Below are 22115 nucleotides of genomic sequence, written 5' to 3' on the forward strand. Positions count from 1 at the left end.
CTACTGTAATATAACTTGGGCAGATCCTAACAATTGTAATTTGAACTCTATTTTTGTGAAACAAAAGAGAATTATCAGATTATGTACCAATTCTAGCTGGCTGGCCCATACATCACCTTTATCTTGTTAGCTAAATACTTTGAATATTTTTGATATTCATAAACTTATTAAAGCTTTATTTATGTATAATTTCAGTATTAACAACATGCCTTGTAATTTTGCCAATTATTTTGTTAAAAATATGGCCATCCACAGTTATTCAACACGCTCATCCAATTTGTTTCGCCCTGCAATATTCAATTATGATTTGGCCAGAAATACCATTAAAAGGCAGGGCCCATTGCTCTGGAATTCTATCCCCGATGATATCAAAATCGCCTTGTCTCCTAATTCATTCAAACGCAGCTATAAAGATTATCTGATTTCTTTATACTCATAAATTTATTGCTTCATAAATGCCCTGTATCATAATATTCTATTTTGTACTGTATACTGTATAAAGTTAATGCATTTTTTTTCAATTGACTTTTGTTTATATGTTATTGCCATTGCCAACGTCATTGTCTGTCCGCACTAGTCCTGTCAGTCTGTGTTTGCACCCCGTCCTTGTCTGTTGTATGTAGGCGTCTTTTGTTTCTGCACTGAGGGCAATCATGTCTTACGAGCTTTGCTCTTGTGATTGTCCTACCATCCTTTTCTTGATATTTTGTTATTGTATATAATATGATGATGGTGAAATGAACTTGAACTTGAACTTTTTCAAAAAGCGCCCTCTATCATAGCTTTTCAGTTTTAAAAGTGGGCTTGAGTCAATATCACACTATAATTATTTGCAAATAGAATAAAATAAAACATCGAACAATTACTTCAAATTGCTACTTAAATGCCATTATATGAGATTTTTAAGGCTTTTTGGCGGCCATTTTGAAAAAAAAAGCCCTCTTTCCAGCCTGTCTATCAGTGTTTTCTGTTTACAGAAGTAGGTTTAAGTCAATATTACACACCATACTTCCAAAAAATAAATAATCTCGCTGACTTCAAATTGATATTGATATGCCATTATATGGGATTCTGGAAGTCATTTTGAAAAAAGCGCCCTCACCGCTTAACCCAGGGTCGACATTTTTCAGACAACCTGATTCCAATTCCCATATGGGTAAGGTTTCCAAAAAAGTTGACTCCAAAAATTCCTAGAGGGGGGAGGGTTTTGATTCCTAGCCCAGGGTTTAAAATGTTTTCCAACCCCATCCCGCATGTCAAAAAGAAATCTACGCTACTGACCTGGATGATAGATTGTAAAGAGTCTCCCTTTCCCATCTTGGTACAGCTCTGCTGATTTTCTATCCAATCGTCTTATCCGCACAGTAATTCGCCGAGAATTTTTCCATTCCCCACAACTATAATTCTTCTGTATGCTATCTCCACTGGATGCGAACTGGACGCGGAACGTATTAGGTTTATAAATGTCACGGAATGGGTATGAAGAACCAGGTTTGATTGTCTACAAAAATTAAATCAAAGAAAATGAATGCATTATTAATAGTGCAGCTTATTCGACGTTATTATATTTATACATAAATTTATTGACATATTCACGTTTAGTGAAGTTTAAAGTGTGTCGGGGCACAGTGTCGACACTCTGTATTTCAAATATAAACTTAATACTCCGTTGGTGAGCGACGGGCGATTGGTAGTTCACCGAACGCAAGAAAAGGAGTCCTATCTGATTGGCTAGAAATCGATCGTTAGATCGCTTAGTGGTGAAGTACAAACTCAAAATGGAGAGATGTATTCAATTCGATTGAAATCAATATTCTATTATTGACGCAGATAAAGATAGTGGCATAGTGTGTCGATATGTATATACATTGTGTTCCTTTATATAATTAATTCTCAAACAGTTGAATAATTATATCACAATTTTGATGAACGATTTCAAAATCGTTATGGATAAAATGCAGTAAAATATATCCACAGCAAACAGCAATCCTCGCTAATTAGTGTATTGCATATCCAGTTAGTGTATTGGAAACAAAACCTGGGTTTTACCTGACAACAAATCGAATTTTCTGGTAATGGCAATATCATATGGGGTACTGATCATGCGCAAATCGTAAAAACGTAGAATAGAAACTCTGTGGCAGGCTCTGTGGTATCTCATATCGTGTAAATGGTATGCTTAGCCTGAGTCGCTCGGCCTATCTCGAACAAAATCGCCATGCGTAGCTGTTGAAAAACAAGAGGATTCGCCGTACTATCAAGGCAATTTTTGACACGAAGATATAGGGATGATGACGCTGTGCGAGGCCTTCAGGCCATATTTTTTCAGTTTTGGTAATTTTGCTTAAAAATTACAGTTTATTTCTACAAGTTGTAGTCGAGACCGGCATGTCCGAGACCAAGACCGAGACCAGGCAGTCCGAGACCGAGACCAAGACCTAGACCGGCTGGTTCGAGACCAAGACCGATACTGGCATGTCCGAGACCAAAACCGAGACCAGGCAGTCAGAGACCGCGACCAATATTTTGCCGGGGGGTGGTCCATACAATCATCCATCCAATGATGACGTTTGTATGTGGGTTTCTGACCAAATTAACCTCATATTTGGTCATTTTAGCCCCCAAAGTGCATTTTTTTCGCGTGAATTTATTCCACTTGTGCACCATATTTCAACTATTTAGCTTCAAAATGGATTCAGTATACCCAATGTCAAAAATAAATCTACGCCACTGTCCGCTATAACCCAGTGCAAGCAAGATGCAACCTGTACAAATACTCATTCTTTATTCGGACAATTCCTGAATGGAACAGACTACCTCTGGAAGCTGTGTCAGCATCCTCACCAAACATCTTCCAGTCAGTAGCTCTCCCTGCACTCCGGGCTATACAGCCCACTGCAGTTCATCAGCTCATCTAGTCAGTTTGGGCATCCACTTTTTACTCGCACCTGTATAGTTTTGTGCACATCAAACAACAATGGGGTGACACTAAATTCACGGTTATTCTATTAGCAACGCAAATCCTATGAAAAAAATCCGCTGATTTGCTAGCTAGAAATTGAGGCCAGTTATCGATCCGTTATGAATAATTCATATTCGACCCCTTGATCATGTTGCAGCCAGTGTGGCGAAGTCTCAGGAGAGATCGGTCTTCCCTGGCGGTTGTCTTTCGGGGCCGACCTGACCTTGGTCTGGTTATAGCAGTTCCGGTCTCTAGACGTCTCTTCAAAATTTTAGAAACGGCAGCTTGCGTAATTTCTAAAACGGCACCAATATCTTCATGTTTGTTGCCGCGATTACGTAGGTCAATGTCGCGGTCTTATAAATCTGCGCTCAACTCGCACCTCATGTTCAGAAATGTCGTATACAACAGACAGATGCAACCGTTTCTTCACACGGTAATGGAAAAGCCAATGTAACCTTATGGATCATATCGCTAAAATAACTGCAAAAAGGATACCCGGTGGTTCATTGGTCAGACATAAGAAGCCATTGCCTCATTTCAAATATATAGTTTTAGTTTTGGTTTTGGTTTTGGTCACGTGGTTTCCTATTGTCCTGCCTAACCACTTGAATCATAAGATATCGAACTCATTGTTTCTACCTTTTGTTTAAAACCGAACATTTGTGTCAGTCAGTTTCGGTTTTGGTTTCAGCTTCTTATAAGTGGTGTGGATCGTAAAATTATTTGATTTGAAGTTACCTACTCTAAGTATACAAAAGAAATGTTTAAATTTCGCAGTGCAATATTCACGAGCAGAGAAGTCGAACAAAGCAGTCTACATTTGAAAGCATTGATTTAGTTTGAAAGCATTGACTTGAGACTACGAATTAGCCTAAGCTGATTTCACTGTGAAAATATATAGACCATCGAAATATTTCCACAGGCATTACAATAGGCACTTGACAGATTATGACTTCAGTGTTATAAACACTATTATACACAACTCTATGTATGTGCATGTCGCATGACGGAAGATCAATATCATAGAAAGCTGGTTTAAACTAACTTTTATTCAATTTATTTATTGGAGAAGAGAGAGAGAGAGAGAGATAGAAGAGATCGCCAGGGAAAGAGGGTTTGTGTGTGTGAGGGGAGGGGGTAAGGGTAAGGGAGAAAGAGAAACAGAGGGAGAGAGCATTGGAAGTGGGAAGGGAAGGAGGGGGGAGAGGGGGCTCAAGAGTGGAGTGGAATAATAGGGAAGACTCGATATCGAGTGTGGGGAGGGGGGAGGGGGGAGGTTATATATAGGTGGCGGAGGGAACATAGGTAAGAGGTATGGGTTGTGCTTTCTGGGGCATAATCTAATTCATAATCAAATCATCTGCATCATCATGCATCGTTTATATTTCAGACAAATAAACAAAACACCCCCAACCCACCCCTCAATATATGCACATGATGTCTATGCATAACTTATCAAACTCGGGTGTAAAGTTATGGTGTCATGGAAGTGTGCCACCTACGGCAGAGAGCATCAAAAGTCGTCCGCGTTGATAGATATCGATAATGAAAATGTTAGCACAATAGGCTATTATATACGTATGGTTATAGGCCATTATACTTTTGATTATATATACCCTCTTGTGTCCTCCCAGCACAATAGTGTTATGATTGCATACCAGTTCATCTCCACATTTTAATCCCTTGATTTTTGGTTTCTGAACAATAGAGAAACCAAAACTATATATTTGAAATGAGGGATTGTCCTACATTACGTAATGTGTGATATGGAATGGTACCTAAGATCTTGCCAGACACCCAGTTCCTGCAGAACTGACACCTTCTAGTACAGGTTTGACGATCACGTGACAATTCGAATCATCATATCGAAATATCACGTGCTCTGTAAAAATATCAATATCGATACTATTGAGGGCTTCCGGCTTCCGCGCTGCCGGTCCTAGGAAATAGAATATTACTGATAAATATATAAAGATGGCAAAATCAGTAAACCAGTTTAAGTTACAAATAAAGAAAAGTCTAATACAAAATTACATCTAATATTTAGGCATTATTTAATGACCTCACCCATCCCCCCATCTCCACTCCAACTATCAATTTCTTGTGTGAACTGTGGAATGTCTATATGAAATGTTATAAATATTTATATTGGTTCTTTCTTTGCATGTTCTTCTCCTCTTTCTTTTTTGTCTTTTATTTGTTAGCTTTGTGTAATTGTATGTTGTAACTTAAAGCAGTGTAAGGGGGTGCTCGCTTCAGGCCTTTGGAGCATCTCCTCATTCAAATGTTGTGTCTTTTATATATATTTTGTATGTTGATTTGAATGAAAATAAAATGATGATGTATGATGATGATGTATATCGTTTCCTACAGAGTCGTGAGATATGTCAAACTTTTCCCTTGGTCATAAGGAACAAAAAAAGTCAGTGGTCGCATATCTGTAGGATCATTGGTTAATAAGATATAGTCACTTTTTTTATATTTTTAACCAAATATCCTAGAGAGTCGTGCCATATGTCAAATTTTTCCTCTGGTCATAGGGAACAGAAAAGTCAGTGGTCGCATATCTGTAGGATCATTGGTTATTGAGATATAGTCATTTTTTTAATTTTGTGCACTTATATTATTAACCCTCTATCTTTTTAACCAAATATCCTCGAGTCGTGCCATATGTCGAACTTTCCCTCTGGTCATAAGGGAAAAAAAGGTCAGTGGTCGCATATCTGTAGGATCATCAGTTAATCAGATATACTCACTTTTTTGTACGTTGTGCACTTAACCCTCTTTTTTTTACTTCTGGATATCGTTTGGAGTCAAATGATATTTCATTTTAAAGCTTATGATCTATTTTCTAAACACGAAATAAAACAAAATTGACCGCGACTTTACAGCTGTTTCGTGATGGACGGTCACATTTATTCATTAAAGCCATATTATAACATTTGCTGAGGAGGACGCCCTCACTGAATTTTTTTAATTCATTTTTTTACACGATTAAATTGTACTTCAAGACTCTAAGTGCTGTAGTTTTGTCAAAATCCGAGATTTTGAATAAAACGCCGGATTCGGCGCTTTATTATTACGATGGAATTATTAGTCGAACGCATACACGATGTTCATAACACACAGTACGTACATGGCGTGCGGTACGGTGATATACACAACAAAAGGTCGTACTATAACATGACCGAAGGAGTGGTACGTATTGGCGACATCTGCGCTGGTAATAAATTCCAATTTTCTTTGCTTTGTCGTAGTTGTTCGGCTCAAAAATAAAAGGGGATATATCTGACAGTAAAAGCTAACATTTTATGACAAAGAAATGCTAATCTATTTTGTTTGAAAATATTATTATATGGCTTTAACATAATTATTAAATCGTTTATCCCTTTTGGTCAATATCGAATTGGTTTGTGGCTGACTTAGCTTGGGGCCAAATGCATGAATTGGCATATGGCCAAGTCAACTGTGGACGAATTGGTTTGTTTGTTTGTTTGTTTGTTTGTTTACAGGTTGGTCCGTGAGGAACACGGGTTTGCCCGAATCGACCTGCTTCCATGCTGATAGCAGGAAGTGGCGAAAATTACGTACTTTTTACAAGGCAAAAGCAACTTTTCTAGGCATTGTTGACATGGTGCCTTCGCCCAAGAAAGTTTCCTACTATAAAGACCTAACTTTTGAGATGGTTTGTATGTTTGAAGGTGCAAAATTAACAATAAGCTTAAAATAAGGCGCCGGGTTTAGCAAGTTATCATCAACGACTTTGACAGATGACGTCAGACACAATCTCTGTCTTGATAATATCGACATGGACGCATCGATCTGAGGACAGCTTTCAAACATAAGTCTTGATAGTAATACGCTGTTTTACTTAGCCTATATCTGGTGGCAGCAGCATTTTTCAGTTTTTTGTATTTTATCAGTACTTGGAGCTGGTGGGGGAGAGAAAGCATTAAAATACATTCAAGAAATAATACAACTCGAACCAAAGATGAAGGCTCCAATTTCAAAATCAAAATTACAAAAAACCACCCCCAAAAAAAAAAACCACACCAGACAATGAGCAGGTTCAAAGACCCACAGAAGGAAGATGACAAAACAGAGTCCTGACCCAATCCGAATCCTATTTTGACCTTTACACAAATAAACCACCAGCCCCCTTCTTCATCACATACAATATTTTTATAAAATCAATCAGTGTTAATTAAACAAAAATCTTTTTGTATTGCGCTGGTATAGGAGTTGCAAGGGCCTGATACTTTGCTGATATCGAATGATGAAATTCGCCATCTTCCTCCTGTGAAAAAATTTGAAGAATAGAAGGCTGACGTTGCGTCAAAACACGCAGGCCTATGTAAGTGTATAATTAGGCCTATGTAATGATAAAATGAACTACCACTAAGTGTTCTTGTCAGTGCTGCAGTGCAAAACTTCTCTTTAACATTACATTAAAATAACAGTTACATTGTAAATTGGAACTGACACCAATTGTTTTCAGGAATATCTTGTTTCATGACTGACGGGTCATCGATGGTAAGAAATCTGCACGTAAAAACAGGGCTATGCAAAAAAGTAAAAATATTCCAAACTTTTGTCCATGACTGTAGTTAAATTGCCATTTGTGTTCTTGATTATTTATCTTTGTTAATTACATATATTTTAAAAGGGCATTTCGTGATCCACAGCATCATCCCCCCACTTTTCTCAAAAAAGTTGAGATTTTTATACCACTGGAAACCTCTGGCTATAGTCCGGCTGCAAACATCATATTTTGGGGGTTAAATGGTTTTGCCAGTTAAAGTTTGTTTTTTTTGCTGGTTATTGATCTTTGAGTGGTGTAGAAAAAGATTCCGTGGGATGTAAAATCGTCACCCTTGGGCAATCCGAGATATTCAAGATGGCCGCCACGTATCTCTGAAATAACATTCAAATGGTGTTTTAGTGACAAAAGGTATCATACCAAATAACTATAGTGTTTTGGGCAGTTAAAGTTAGTTTTTTTGCTGATAAATGATCTTTGAGTGGTGTAGAATAAGATTCTAGGGGGTGTAAAATTGTCACCCTTGGGCAATCCGAGATATTCAAAATGGCCGATTCGTAACTCTGAAATAGCATTCAAATGGTGTTTTAGTGACAAATGGTATCATACCAAATAATTATAGTGTTTTGGGCAGTTAAAGTTAGTACTTTTGCTGATAAATGATCTTTGAGTGGTGTAGAATAAGATTCTAGGGGGTGTAAAATTGTCACCCTTGGGCAATCCGAGATATTCAAAATGGCCTACACGTAACTCTTAAATAGCATTCAAATGATTTTTTTTTGGTAACAAAACAAATTAATTATAGCGTATTTAGTGCGCATTAATGGTAGTGTGGGCTCAATATGTAATATATGCACGTAGATTATGAATTGACACGCTTCAGTGATCCCAAATTGCATGATGGCGTCACGTGAGTTGTGTAATGTATGCTCATAATCCGGGCTCATAATAGGTAACTGTCTTTTCTCAACATATTGAATGGTTTGCATAACATATCATACTCACACGTTTCTTGCTATTTAATATAATTATTCTTAACCATTTGCATAAAGTTTTACATGTCTTTCAGACCATTTTAGCAATGATTAGATTGAATTAAAAATCATTACATGTGTATATATTGTCATCATGAAATATGTTCTTTAACACAAATACCTGAGAATTGTAGCTATAATTGCATGACACTCTTTGAAAATACACTTTCAAGGAGCGTGAAGATATAATGATTACTGTTCCAAGGGAGTAATTTGAGTAATAGCCCACATTTGTATGGACTAAGGTTGAGTTTTGAAAATGACAAGTGTGTGAACTCCAAAAGATTCAAAGCATCCAGACAGATGGAAGCTTGCGTTATGTACATATCTACACATGAAGGTTATGCCAAAATTTGAGTATCTGATAGCAAAATGCGCGATCGTGGTGATAGCTAGGCAAATGAAATCAGAGAAAGTTTAGAAATCTCTGTGAGTGATCTTCTATGTTAGGGAATTATGCATCACAGAGATCCTGTGCCTGAAGGAAGAACAGGTGATTGTGTTTCAATTCAGTGAGTGCTCCAGGTTAAAGAAGAAATAAAACAAGCAAACAAACTGTATTATTTTACTGTTTTTAGTGACAAAAGCAACACACGATGTGATGTTGCAGCATCTGAAGAAGATGCAACTGATGAATTCCTAAAACATGCTGTAGATGTCCTATCTGGTGATAAGAGTCGCATTTGGAAACCTGCTGAATTGTATCAGGAATGCTGCACACATTTGGAAATCACATTAACTCGTGCTGATCGTAGATAACTCAATGAAGAACTCCAAACAAACTTTGCCGAAGAGCTTCAAGTTCTTTCATCACAAAGTTATTCTAGTATTATCGTATTCCGTTGCAACTTTAACGCACGTGAAATGTGAAGTTATAATGAAACTGTTATAGGCAGTAGCATCCAAAGAGTAGCCAAACAGATAATACGAGAGTGCAAAGACATTCGCATTGTAAAGTCACACTACAATATCCCTATCGACGAGGATTTGGCTGCATAATCAGTATCTGACATGCTACAATTTCCTCGCCGAAGTTGAAGAAGTCCTTGTCAGCTTTACTGATAGGCAACAAAGTCCTGTGCAAAAGCAAGCAATGGATCTTCAAGTGGCATTGGGTGTCTTACTCAAAGATTCAAAGATGATTATAAACCATCTGTTCGACTACCGGGTTACATGTTGCTATAATGACCGGTCCTACACTTCCAAGAATTTCGGCTGCAGTTGCAGTCTCTGTTGATATTAGTCGTCAAGGAATTGAAGGCGCTCAGCTCAGGAAGGATTGGTACAAGTTGAGCAGATACAGATATCAGTTCAGATATCACCCAGTTAACCCCGAGCTGTCACTCAATACACTCCCTGCAAAAAGTCTTCCACAAAGTGTTATATTTCTACCTTTCATTTCGGTGGTGGCCATCTTGGAATTTTTATGCGATCGCGATTGTAAGGAAGTAAAATGTCAAACTGGATCTGCTTAATTCTAGGGTGTACATTAATTATTGTAAGAAACAAAATCTGGCAAAAGAACTTTACCTTGAAACTAATGGTTTTTGCTTATGACGATTAACAGCGGCCATTTTAAATTGCGAGAGTGTCATGTTTAAAACTGTATATAGTTTATATTCAAAGCATCCAAAAGGAAAATAATTTACACAAAATACTGTAAGTTATCATTTATTATGGTACCGCTAGTGAATAACTGAGCTTAATTTTAGTATCCATAGCGGCCATCTTGAATATTTCTAATTGCCCAAGGGTTACCATTTTACATCCCCCAAAATCTTATTTTGTACCACTGAAAGAGTAATAATCAGCAAAGAATACTACTTTAACTGGCAAAACCATCTAACCTTGCTCTGCCACCGGACTACTACATAATGTTTATGTACAAACAATTTCTTGCAGATTAATTCGTTTAGCAAAGATATCGTGAAATTTGAATTTTGTTCTGGTATACCAGAACGAAATTACAACACATTGTCTACGGAGCAGTGTAATACACATAATGCATAATTCGCAAACGCAAAATCGGAATCAACTGACATTTTGGGAATAAGCTTTTTCGTGGATATCTACTGAAAAATAGGATCACGAAATACTCCTTTAAATGCTGATAAATCGTGGTTGGCTGCCCATATATCTGATAAATACAATGTTTTATGAATATAATTCTACCACGCATAACAATATGCAGACTATTGTTCTCGTTTGGGGAACAAAGCGTCACCCAATATTGTTACTATGTGTTTGCTTTGTAATATTTCATCATCCATCTGAAACTATAATAGCTATAGCATAATATCGCACAGGGAAATCAGATACGAGAGTTTGTGAACCGTTAATATGCTAGTCTCAGATTGATCACGCTGAAATTCTAAGTTCAAATATTTTTTTTATTTTTAACCCAAATATTTCTCATGATATTGACATACATATGAATTGTAATATCACAATTTACTAAGCGGCTGATTTTATCCATATGTTTAAAAACCAATAAATTTGTAATACTTAATTTAGAGTTTTTATCTGTGAACAACAACAGCATACGTTCTGTGCATTGAAAATGTTTATAGTCCCTTCTCGCAAAGCAGGCACAGTCATTTCATAACGTCAATTTTGTTCTAGGTCAAATCTGTTTCGTTCGAAGGAACTCATCGCTTGAGTTGGTTTTTGCGGAATATCAATTTTAAACATCTTATTTTCTCAAAAAAGAGTCATTTTCATTGTGCTCATAATATTACCTTGCCAATGATATGATGTTGTCCGAGCAATATACCTGACCTTTAACGGCACGATTTGTATAGAGAAATTCTCCATAAACTCTAATCGTTGTCAACTAATATCCTCGTTGACTAATTATAAAGTTTGCAATAGAGAATACGCCTATAATTACTTAAATTAAGGGATCTAAAATGAGCGTTTATTGCGTTTCGACAGTATTTTTTGTGGGACATGAGAGCACCTCAGACCTATCGAATTGCATTCTGAATACGAAGCATGTCTTTCTGATATCAAATAATTTTCATTTTTTGAAAATCACAATATAATACTAATTTTATGACAAATTATAAAAATTTGATATTTTTCAAATTTTTGATATAACAGTCCTCGAAGTAAATTATATAAATCTAATGATATATTCTTAAAGTGTATGTAGCAGGGAGGAAATGCCGACGGTCAATTGAAAATTTTGACCTTTCATATTGAAGATATAGATTTTTTCCCAAAAGACCTAATTTTTGTTGGTGTTTTGGGAAAAAAAAATCCATATCTTCAATACGAAAGGTCAAAATTTTCAATTGATCGTCGGCATTTCATCCCACCTACATACACGTTAAGTATAAATCATCAGATTTATAAAGTTTACTTCGAGTACTGTTAAATATCAAAAATATCAATTTTTAATGATTTACCATAAAATGTGTATTAAATTGCGAATTTCAAAAAAACAAAATTATTTGATATCAGAATGACATTCTTCGTATTCAGAATGCAATTCGATATGTCTGATGCTCTAATGTCCCAAAATAAATACTGTCCAAACGTTCATACCCCAGCCCTTAAGCTTACGTCACAATACATATTTTGCCCTACAATTGCGCCAATGTTTTGGCTCCCAGAACGCGTGTGTCATTAATTTCTTCCTTTTCTTAGAAAAAAGGAACAAGGTTGAGCGTTCAGTATTTACAGGAAAAACACTAGTTTGGGTAAATAATCAACATGATCAAAGAGGATAACTTTTTTAAAAACAGAATTAAAGTATTTTACATGTACATACTTACCTGTGTTATGCATTTATGCTTACGCGATTTTTGGCGATTAAAAAACAACGTTACCGCCCAAGACTTTTCAGTTTCATTTTTTACATTAACATCTACATATTTAGTCCAATCGGGAAACTCAAAACTCCACGCCATGTTTGGCTCGCAGCACGCTTATCTGAAAAATAAAAAGACAAAGGTAGTGGTACAGTGAATAATATGATAATTATGATTACACGTGTATATGTAGAACATCCACATAAGAAAATAGTTTAAAAGATTGATCATTTGGTTAAAATATATGTATATCAGAGAAATTAGCAAATATTTTGAGTTCTGAAAACAGAAAATAGCGTACTGAGAAAATCGCAATTTCAAATTCTCTTTAGTACAAAAACTCCTTAACACAAAATTGGTATATCATATTGCTTCCAAATAAATTGGAATGAAAAGATAAATGTTTTATCTATTCCAATATTCAAGAAGAACATTGAATTCTTTCATTTCGGATGTAATTTTATCCAGTTTTTTTTTAAACTTCAAAGAAATTCACTTTGTTTGGCAATTATGATTTTGAATTTCCAAATCATACACATACGCACAAACATCTCCAGTACATTTTACTAGTAATGTTTAAACGCCCAAAACGCATTGCGCATTATACGCATACTATTCAAAATGCGATACGTGTGCGAACACAGTACGCGTATATGACAAACAAGTGTGCTTACGCACAAACATGCGTAGTACATAATTAGCCTCTCGTTATAAAAGGTCAGCAGACCTTGCTCGTCCTTCAACATGTTTGAGGGGAGTATGCCGATTTAATTTGGTTACGTAAGGTATCCTTTCAAAGCAAAAACTATGGACCACAAGAGCCTGGTCCAATGGCACAGTCCAATAACCTCAAGTACATAATCATAGTGCAAAATTTGACCTCAAGTTGCAGAGTATGAGTTTTTGTACCCAAATCTTCAAAGGTCATTCAATGAATGTACACATGTATTGGGGTATAAGAACTTCCCCTGATAGATGAGAATTTTCATTTCATTTCATATATATTTATTTCACAATCGTGGCCATGGGCCAAATTACAGAGAAATATTACAATTATAATTAAATACTTAGAATAACACACAAATTTAAAACATTTTAAATAAATACACAAGTATTGCACATGGTAATATAAATAAACATGACACATGGAAAATATATTATTACAAGGACATAAAGATATGAAATTTGCACAAATAAAATAGGCCAATTACAATGTAAAAAATCACCAAAAGATTTGATTAAAAAGCACTAAAAATCAAATTTTAACCTGCCAGCAGGATAAAGTCTTTATGAAAAAAAAATGTGTACATCCATAACAAAATGATGCACCCGTCGGACGCCACACGCGTCCCACCCCGCACAACAGCCAGGGACAAACACCAGACCCATCCCAAGCGGAGGCCACTCCAAATCATCCGCAAGTCACATGGCCAAGGAATGTTCTCTGTACTCCCAAACCACGTGACCAGGGACGACCCAAAGCGACATCCACCGAGACAAGTCCGGCCCCTAATCCCAGCTACCATGCGAAATGAGACACATGTAGCAGCCGACAAGCGCATCTCTCTGACATGGATGCACACAAATTGAATTTAGATAAAAGCAAGTGGGGCATTTAATGCATGTTTAAAAGTGTGACATAAAGGGGATGGGGCTCTGTTTGAAGCGTTTCGTGTTGGCCCTGAGTTGTGTATGATCTTGAGCATTGCGCAAACTTCTGCCATGGACCGAGATTCTGGTGGGGGGTAATAAATGACTGGTTCTTAGACTGTCTCTCAGTCCATTGGCAAAAGTTCGGCAATGCTCAACCCTTCTGTCTACTAGCTTTTTAATATTGCACTGTTGTATTGACTTTGAATATGAGATGTATTTATAACCAAGTATGGTTCTAATCGCCCTTCTTTGTATGCGCTCAAGATCACTAGCTTGTTTACATGTAAGCCCCGAATGCCAAACCACATCAGCATACTCGAGCACTGGTCTGACATAGCTTTTGTAAACGATCGTAAGTTCATCCTGGTCAAAGCCAAATCTTTTCAGGGATCTAAGCATGAAAAGACGAGTGTTTGCTTTCTTGATCATAATATCAACCTGAGATTGCCATTTCAGGTCACTTTGAATACAGATACCCAGGATTTTGGCTTTGTCAACATAATCAAGCTTGTCAGAGCCAATGCTCAAGTCTGCATGATGTGGTTTGGTTTTACTGAAATTAACCTCAAGTGCCTGGCATTTCTTGGCATTAAGATTTAGGCCATTAGTTGCTGCCCAGTCTGAGAACTTATTCAGATCTTCCTGGATATGACTATTGCTATCACTAGTAGAGTTTTCAGCAAATGTGAGATCATCAACATACTTCCAGACTTCTGCATGTGCATCATCGGCGGCATCATTGATGAGGATTTGAAAACCAATTGGGCCAAGCTTGGTGCCCTGCGGTACACCAGCTGTGAGTTGCACAAAGTCTGAAAGCATGTTGTTGTATCGTACACATTGCTGTCGATGCTGAAGAAAGTCACAAAGCCAAGGTACTATGTTCCTACGCACACCCATTTGAATAATTTTTGTGATTAGAATGGTGTGGTTGACCAAATCAAAGGCTTTAGAAAAATCAGTTAGGACAATCGTTCCGGTATTGTGACTCACTTCAGCACCAGTATGAAGGTAATGCATCATATTGACTAGATAGTGATTAGTTGACACACCTGCTACATTTCCAAATTGCCTGATGTCTAACTTGTGACTAATATCATCAATTACCCATTTCGATACAAAACCCTCAGCTACTTTGGCGAAGATTGAGGTCAAAGAAATTGGCCGTAACTTATCAAGAGTAGGGGGTCTTTGTTTTGGTATAGGCACAACGATACCTTGTTTCCATTGACTTGGTACAATACCTTCAGTAAATGAGGAATTAAGAATATTTGTCAAGGGGATGCTCATCTCATAGGCAAATTCCTTAATGATTTTACCAGGGATACGATCAGGTCCCCAGATTTGTTGGGGTTAATTTTCTGTAACTCAGAATAAACATCCCAAGGGTGCAGTTTGGGAGCAGGGTCTTTGGCTGGTAAATACGCAGGTAGCTTAGATGTATCCAATGGGGGTACATGCGCAGATACTTTAGCAAACATGTCATTGACCGCATCAGCCTTGCCCTTCTCGTCATCATCACAAACACCTGGGATGTCCAATCTGAGCTCAGATCGGCCAGAATTAGTAACCTTTTTGATTTGTTGGTACCATTTTCTTGACTCCGTTTTTGAAGACCTCTGATTCTGTTGGCATGGTAATCTATTTTTGCCTTCTCAATTTTACGCTTGACCTCGTTTCTCAGTTTACGCCACTCTTGATCAGAGCCGGAAATGAAAGCCTTTTGACGCTTCGCAATCAGGTCCTTAATCTGAGGGTAATCCAAGGTTTGTCATTCGTGTGAACCATCTTCTTTTTTTCGGGGAAGCATGAGCTCATACCTTGATCAAGAATGGCGTAAAAAGCGTCAGCTTTATGCTGAGTACCATTTGTTTTTAAAACCATATGCCAATCAAGGCTTTGAATCCATGTTCCAAATGTTCGGATTCCTGACTCGAGCAATGGGCGGGTGATCTGTGTTTTCCTTTTATGATGAACAACTCTATGCCTTTTAGGTTTCCAGAGAACGCACAAATGATCACTTTTCCCTATTGATGAGTAGGGACACGGCTTCTCATAACAAGCTCTCATATTGTCACTTGTAATTATAAGGTCAAGGGTTGCCTGTGCTCGAGTATGGAAATCGACAATTTGGAATAGATTGTTACCATTAGTCAATTGTGATATGTTCATACGGTTGAAGTCGCCAGTGATAATAATGCCAATATCAGGATATTTGGATCGGAGAATGTCAACACTGCTTAGAAGATGTTCCAGTAGAAGGGGTTGAAGTGGCGATTTAGTGGTGATGTACACAGCACAAATAGCTATAGCGGATATGCTTCTTGGCAATTTCTTAGGTCTTACTTTAACCCATAGGCACTCCAGTTCGGGTGGGACATCAATATCTGTGATGGGAGATGCAGGTACATCCTCTTTCACATAAATGGCAACACCACCGCCACCTTTATGTTCCCGGGACTGGGTGTATAAGTTGTAGTTGCTGATGCCGAGTTGGTTTACAGGCATGAAATCTTTGAACCAAGATTCAGTGACAACGCCGACGTCAACATTGTTCTGATCAAATACCACGCTAATATCATCAAACTTGTTACCAAGTGATTGGGCATTAGTCATGAAGATAACTGGGAGTTGGCTTGCTGTCGCCTTTCCCTCTTGGTTGGCTGTGGGAAAGGGTGTGGGCGGGTGTGGGGTTCGGTCCATCAGGTGACCACATTTGACCACCTACCGGAACTGTATTGTCCACGGGGAGACAGCTTGCAGGCTGGATTTTGACAAGATTATCAAAGTCTACACCTCTCTTAATGCTGTGTTGAGAGGGTTGGTAGCGGTGAGAATTAACAACATTAATTTGACGTTGTTTATATCGCCCAGCACGGCATCCACGAATGTTTTTTTCTTAGGCTTAGTATATTTAAAAGATCAAGTTCATCGATGCAAGCCTGAAGCTCAGCTGATGGTTTTAACTGATTGTTATTAATGCTTTTTAGGTGATCTGGTTTATAGGTAATTCGACACATTGTGCAGATGATTGAGGTGACGAATTGGTAGTCAGTCAGTAAGCTTAAAACACAGTGCAGAATTCTGCAGACTCGCGTTCATTGAAGCAACAGACACCCACCAAAAGTCTTGCAATTATACACTCACGTTTAATGATAGTTCACAAAGAATGAAGACGAACACTCAGGAACACCACAGCATATCACAGTTTATCACAAAAACATGTAATTAAATTGCTGACGCTGAAAAATTGATGAAAAACACGGTTGAAAAATACGAGAAATGGATTTGTGTTGCAGCCAGTGCTGGGCGCAATCATCACATATATGAATGTTGTGGATCTTAATGAAATGAACTGGGAATTGTTTCATTGTAAAAGTTCTAATGTTGTCCTCGAGAGAGACAGTTATATATGCTTCGCTATGCATCTGTGTGTTAAAACAGGCTACCATTGCAAAATATTATGAAGCGAGAAAAACGTGCGTCTGGTTGTACATAACACGCGGGCAAGACAGGCAAAACAATAATGTAACATTAATGTTTCACATTCCTTCCCCTCCATATCAATGTTTAAGCAAACACTTGACTAAACGTCATTTAATTTGAAGGTTACTACTTGTTTATAAAGAATGCAAATGAAGTGCTCAAACCTAAACATTTTCCTAACACCCCATCCCTCCCCCTCCCCCTTCCCCAACAATCAATGTTGGGTTCTATTAGGCTCCCGTGACCAAACAAATTAGGATTCAAAATTGCAGAGTCCGAACACGGAGGCTATTCATAAGACCCAAATCAACATTGTTACGGGGGAGGAGGGGGTCGAATATGGTGCGTGGTCCCAAGACTAGTTTCCGTACTTTGCGTTTTGTTTACAATTTCCTTTCCGATGGTAATGACATTTAAAAAAAAAAAAAAAAATTGACAGTGATTCGTCGTCATCATTAACATTATCACCATCATCATCATCATTATCATCACCATCATCACCATAATCATCATCATCACTACCATTGTCAAAGGAATACATTTCTTAAATCTCGTTTTTAAACTTCGAGCCTAGTTTGCCACCAAAAAATATCAACTACCAGATAAGGCTCAAATAAAAATAAAGTGAACTATTTACAGTCCATTTAAAAACAAATTTGTTTTAGATAATGATTTGGAAATTCAAAATCATATTTCCAAGACAAAGTGAATTTCTTTGAAGTTTAAAAAAAAAGTGGATTTAATTACATCCGAAATGAAAGAATTCGGTGTTGAAACAAAAATGAACAATTTTAATTTTGTTCACCAAAAATTTGATGACGTCATCATTATTGCGCAATATCTATTTTTGACAATCCTGGCGAAAAAGAAGACATCTGAATTCATTATCCTTAGGTTTCAGACAATCAATATCCATTGGTTAAAAAATGTTCTTTCAAGGTAAGGTAAAAACGCCTTCAAATGCCTAATTTTTGCCTTAAACATGCTGCTGACATAAGCCCTTTCTCAATTTCGGAAACCTCGGACTGCGCATCAGCATCCGGGTCTTTTTGAGTAACCAAAACCTCATCCATTGACGATGCGTGTGATGAACCACGCCTGAAAGGGATTCTCCCATGATTTTGCATTCCTGTTTTCATTCAATCAGTTTCTAGCTAGCTTAGGCAACAAAAGTAAAATTGTTTGATTGGCGTAAGCCGACCGACCCTAAAATTAGGCCCGACCCTATGGTTTTTATAGGTTTTTTTTTGCACACACACACACATAAATAAATAAATAAATAAATAAATAAATATATAAATAAATAAATTAATTAATTAATTAATTAGATTAAAAGAAAAAATTTCAAAGGCCTTTATCAAACGCAATTTACGGCTTTAAAAGTTAAAACAAATCCCGAACTACCTTCCCATTGCCCTTTAAATAAAGCCTTAAATCGTGCGAAATAAAATTGAGCCCAAAATGAAGGTGAAAATTGTGCAATTTTACCATATTTTGGTCCAAAACATGGTGTTGTTGGGGTTAAAAGGAACATGAGAAATACAACCAACAGCAGCAGGATATCTTCCATGTGTTCATTGACTTTAAGAAGGCCTTTGACCGTGTATGGCACAACGCATTGTGGGCCACAATGAAGAGCTACAACATGGGCCAGAAGCTAATCAAATCAATCCAACAACTGTACAGTAAAGCCAGCAGCGCAGTACTTGCACAAAGCAAAATCGGAGAATGGTTTCACACGTCAGATGGCGTACGTCAAGGTTGTCTGCTATCTCCTACCTTGTTCAACATCTTCTTGGAAAGAATCATGACTGAAGCACTAGAAGACCATTGTGGAACAGTCAGCATAGGAGGCCGAACAATCACAAACATAATGTTTGCTGACGACAATGACGGGCTAGCAGGAAACGAAGAAGAGACGAACCAGATATGGCATGGAGATAAGTAATGACGGAGAAATAAAAACACCAATCTCAGTCAGTGGCCAGCAACTTGACACAGTGAAGAAATTCAAATATCTAGGTGCCATAATCAGTCAAGAAGGTTCCAAACCAGAAATCCTCTCCAGAACTGCACAGACAACAGCTGCCCTGGCAAAACTGCAACCGATATGAGGAGATAAAAACATCACTCTGAACTCCAAACTAAGGCTACTTCATGCCCTAGTGCTATCAATCTTTTTGTATGCATGTGAGTCGTGGACCCTGACGGCAGAACTACAGAAAAAGATCCAAGCTGTAGAAATGAGATGCCTACGAAGGCTCCTCGGCATATCATATACTGACCACATCACCAACGAGGAAGTGCGCAGAAAAAGTATTACAACATATGAGTAATTATGAGGACCTGCTGTCCACTGTTAAGAAAAGGAAGTTGGAGTGGTATGGCCATGTAACAAGATCCAGTGGCCTATTCAAGACGATCCTACAGGGAACCGTGCAGGGAAGAGAAGAAGAGGCCGGCAGAGAAAGAGATGGATGGACAACATCGCAGAATGGACTGGAATGAATTTCTCACAGACTCAAACCCTGGCACACAACCGAGACAGATGGAGGATGGTGGTGGAGCGGTCTATCATGCATTGCCCCTACGACCCAGGAGGGTTATGGGAGCAGTAAGCAGTAAGCCACATTAGACCTCAAAGTTATTTTCAGGAAATAAAAGGTTAGATTACCAAAAAAACCCGAAACAGTAATCTTTGGCGGGGTCTCATGCAATTTTTACATAGAATTTTCAACGTTTTTTGTATCCTCATTCTCGCTCAATTAAAAAAATATTTTGGCGTATATAAAATTGAAATAAAATTCTCTGCCTCTTAAACGATATCAAATGTGCCACGATTAGGTGTCACGAATTGTTATATATGCTGTGCAGTAAATATTCATATATTCTTTTATACATGCTTCAATTTGGACACAAAAAATATTTCATTGAAAACCCTCTCATTCGGCTATTTGAAAAAGGTAACCACGTTTCCCTAGAATGTGCAATAAATTAGCATTAAAAGTTTCTTAATTTAGCAACATTCCAGAAACACTTGGCGTTTGGCGAAAGATGAGTAGCATCACACCACCAGTTCAATAACCTTGAATTTCTTTCCTGTGACCTGCTGCTGGTTGAGCATGCTCAGCATCACTCCATCAGTTCAACGACCTTGAATTTCTCTTCTGTGACTTGCTGCTGGTTAGACCTGGGGGTTAGGCATAAACACACCCCCACAAATATTTCAAGGTCTACTAATCTCGGTCGCTACATTTTTAAATACTTATCACATGTTCACATCAAGCAAAATTTGGGCAAGAAACATAATACTGTTGGCAATAATTTTTGTGCTTCCTCACAATTCTACAAAACAACATGCGTTTGTGACTTTATAATAGACGTGTGTGTGTGGGGGATTCGATATTGTGTCCCTCCTTTTTGAAAAATTGGGGACGTGTCCCCTTGTCCCCCACCCTATTTACGCCCTTGATATTATTGAGATACAGGGTGTCCCATAAAAAATTGCCGAGTGAATAAAATTGAACGTCAGTCGAGAAATAGACAACAAAATAAAAAAAATTCAAATGTAGCCCATAGCCTATTTTACTGTGCATCACTTACAAGAAGAAAACATTTTTGAAGGTTGTGGTAGGTGTACATAATGGGAAGTGAGCATTTTCACGATAGCATTATTTGTTGGACCTTATAATGGGCTGTGTGGAACCAGACATATTTCAATCTGATAAAATTAAATTAAAAAGTCATACTTGCCATGTTATTGCTAAACAGTATTTTGCGTAATTATATCATTTTTTAAAGTAAACTGCCACATAAACTGGCACATTTTACCAGAAAACCTCATTTGATAGTATATATCAAACACAGAAGCTGCGAAACAAGCATTATCAACGCACCACAAACAGGAGGGACTCAAGAAATTTTACTAAGAACATATTTTGCGCACAACTTAGAATTCCTCTTGGTGCCCGGTCTGGGTGTGGTTCCAAATCTGGAGCGTTGCGGAGTAACGTCAAAGAAGAAGATAAAATGGGTAGTTTAAATATTTAATTAGGGCTTTTAAGAGATGTAAAGAGAGCGAACTGTGGTTTGGATTCCAGATGGAGGGTGCATGTAAAAGGCACAGCCATCAGAAAAGGACTAAACTGAGATAGGGCGCCAATTTTTTTTATAAGTTTACTGCAGTAATTTTCTTAGTCAATATGGAAAGGTTTAGCTACAAAACGATTCTCTTATAAACGCATCTATGCACAGTTTCCACCTCGATACACCTCCCTGAGCACACAATTTCGTCCAAGCAGCAGTACCTTGTAGAGGACACAGTCTGTGTTTACTCTACATGGTTGAGTGCATAGCATCATAAGAGCTGTATGAGCTTCTAGCTGGTGACTAGTTTAATATAGGCATCTCTGGTTGGTTTCTGTCAAAACCCTAACCCTAAAGCTCCCAGGCAATTCTGGGGGTATTTTAATGATTTTATACCTGTTGATTCCATTCATTTATTAGAGCTTAATGTTTTTGTATAATGATACCAAGTACTATATCAATAGAACATAAAGTAAGATAAGATCAGGTGGTGTATGACGTGCAGTCCCTAAATTCAGTAAATTTTCATCGTCAAC

General features: G+C 37.6%; 1 protein-coding gene across 1 annotated transcript in view; it reads right to left on the reverse strand.

Moving 5' to 3' along the window:
• Window positions 1-22115, reverse strand: part of LOC140169335 (uncharacterized) — a 49131-nt gene that overhangs the window by 24690 nt on the left and 2326 nt on the right. The window contains exons 2-3 of the mRNA XM_072192591.1: window positions 12319-12475; window positions 1282-1501 (exon numbers count right to left, since the gene is read on the reverse strand). Coding sequence (XP_072048692.1) covers window positions 1282-1501; window positions 12319-12453 — 355 coding nt within the window. The 5' untranslated portion in view covers window positions 12454-12475. The remainder of the gene's footprint in view (window positions 1-1281; window positions 1502-12318; window positions 12476-22115) is intronic.

The sequence above is a fragment of the Amphiura filiformis genome, chromosome 14 (assembly GCF_039555335.1).
Source record: "Amphiura filiformis chromosome 14, Afil_fr2py, whole genome shotgun sequence".
In the NCBI taxonomy this organism is placed as follows: domain Eukaryota; kingdom Metazoa; phylum Echinodermata; class Ophiuroidea; order Amphilepidida; family Amphiuridae; genus Amphiura; species Amphiura filiformis.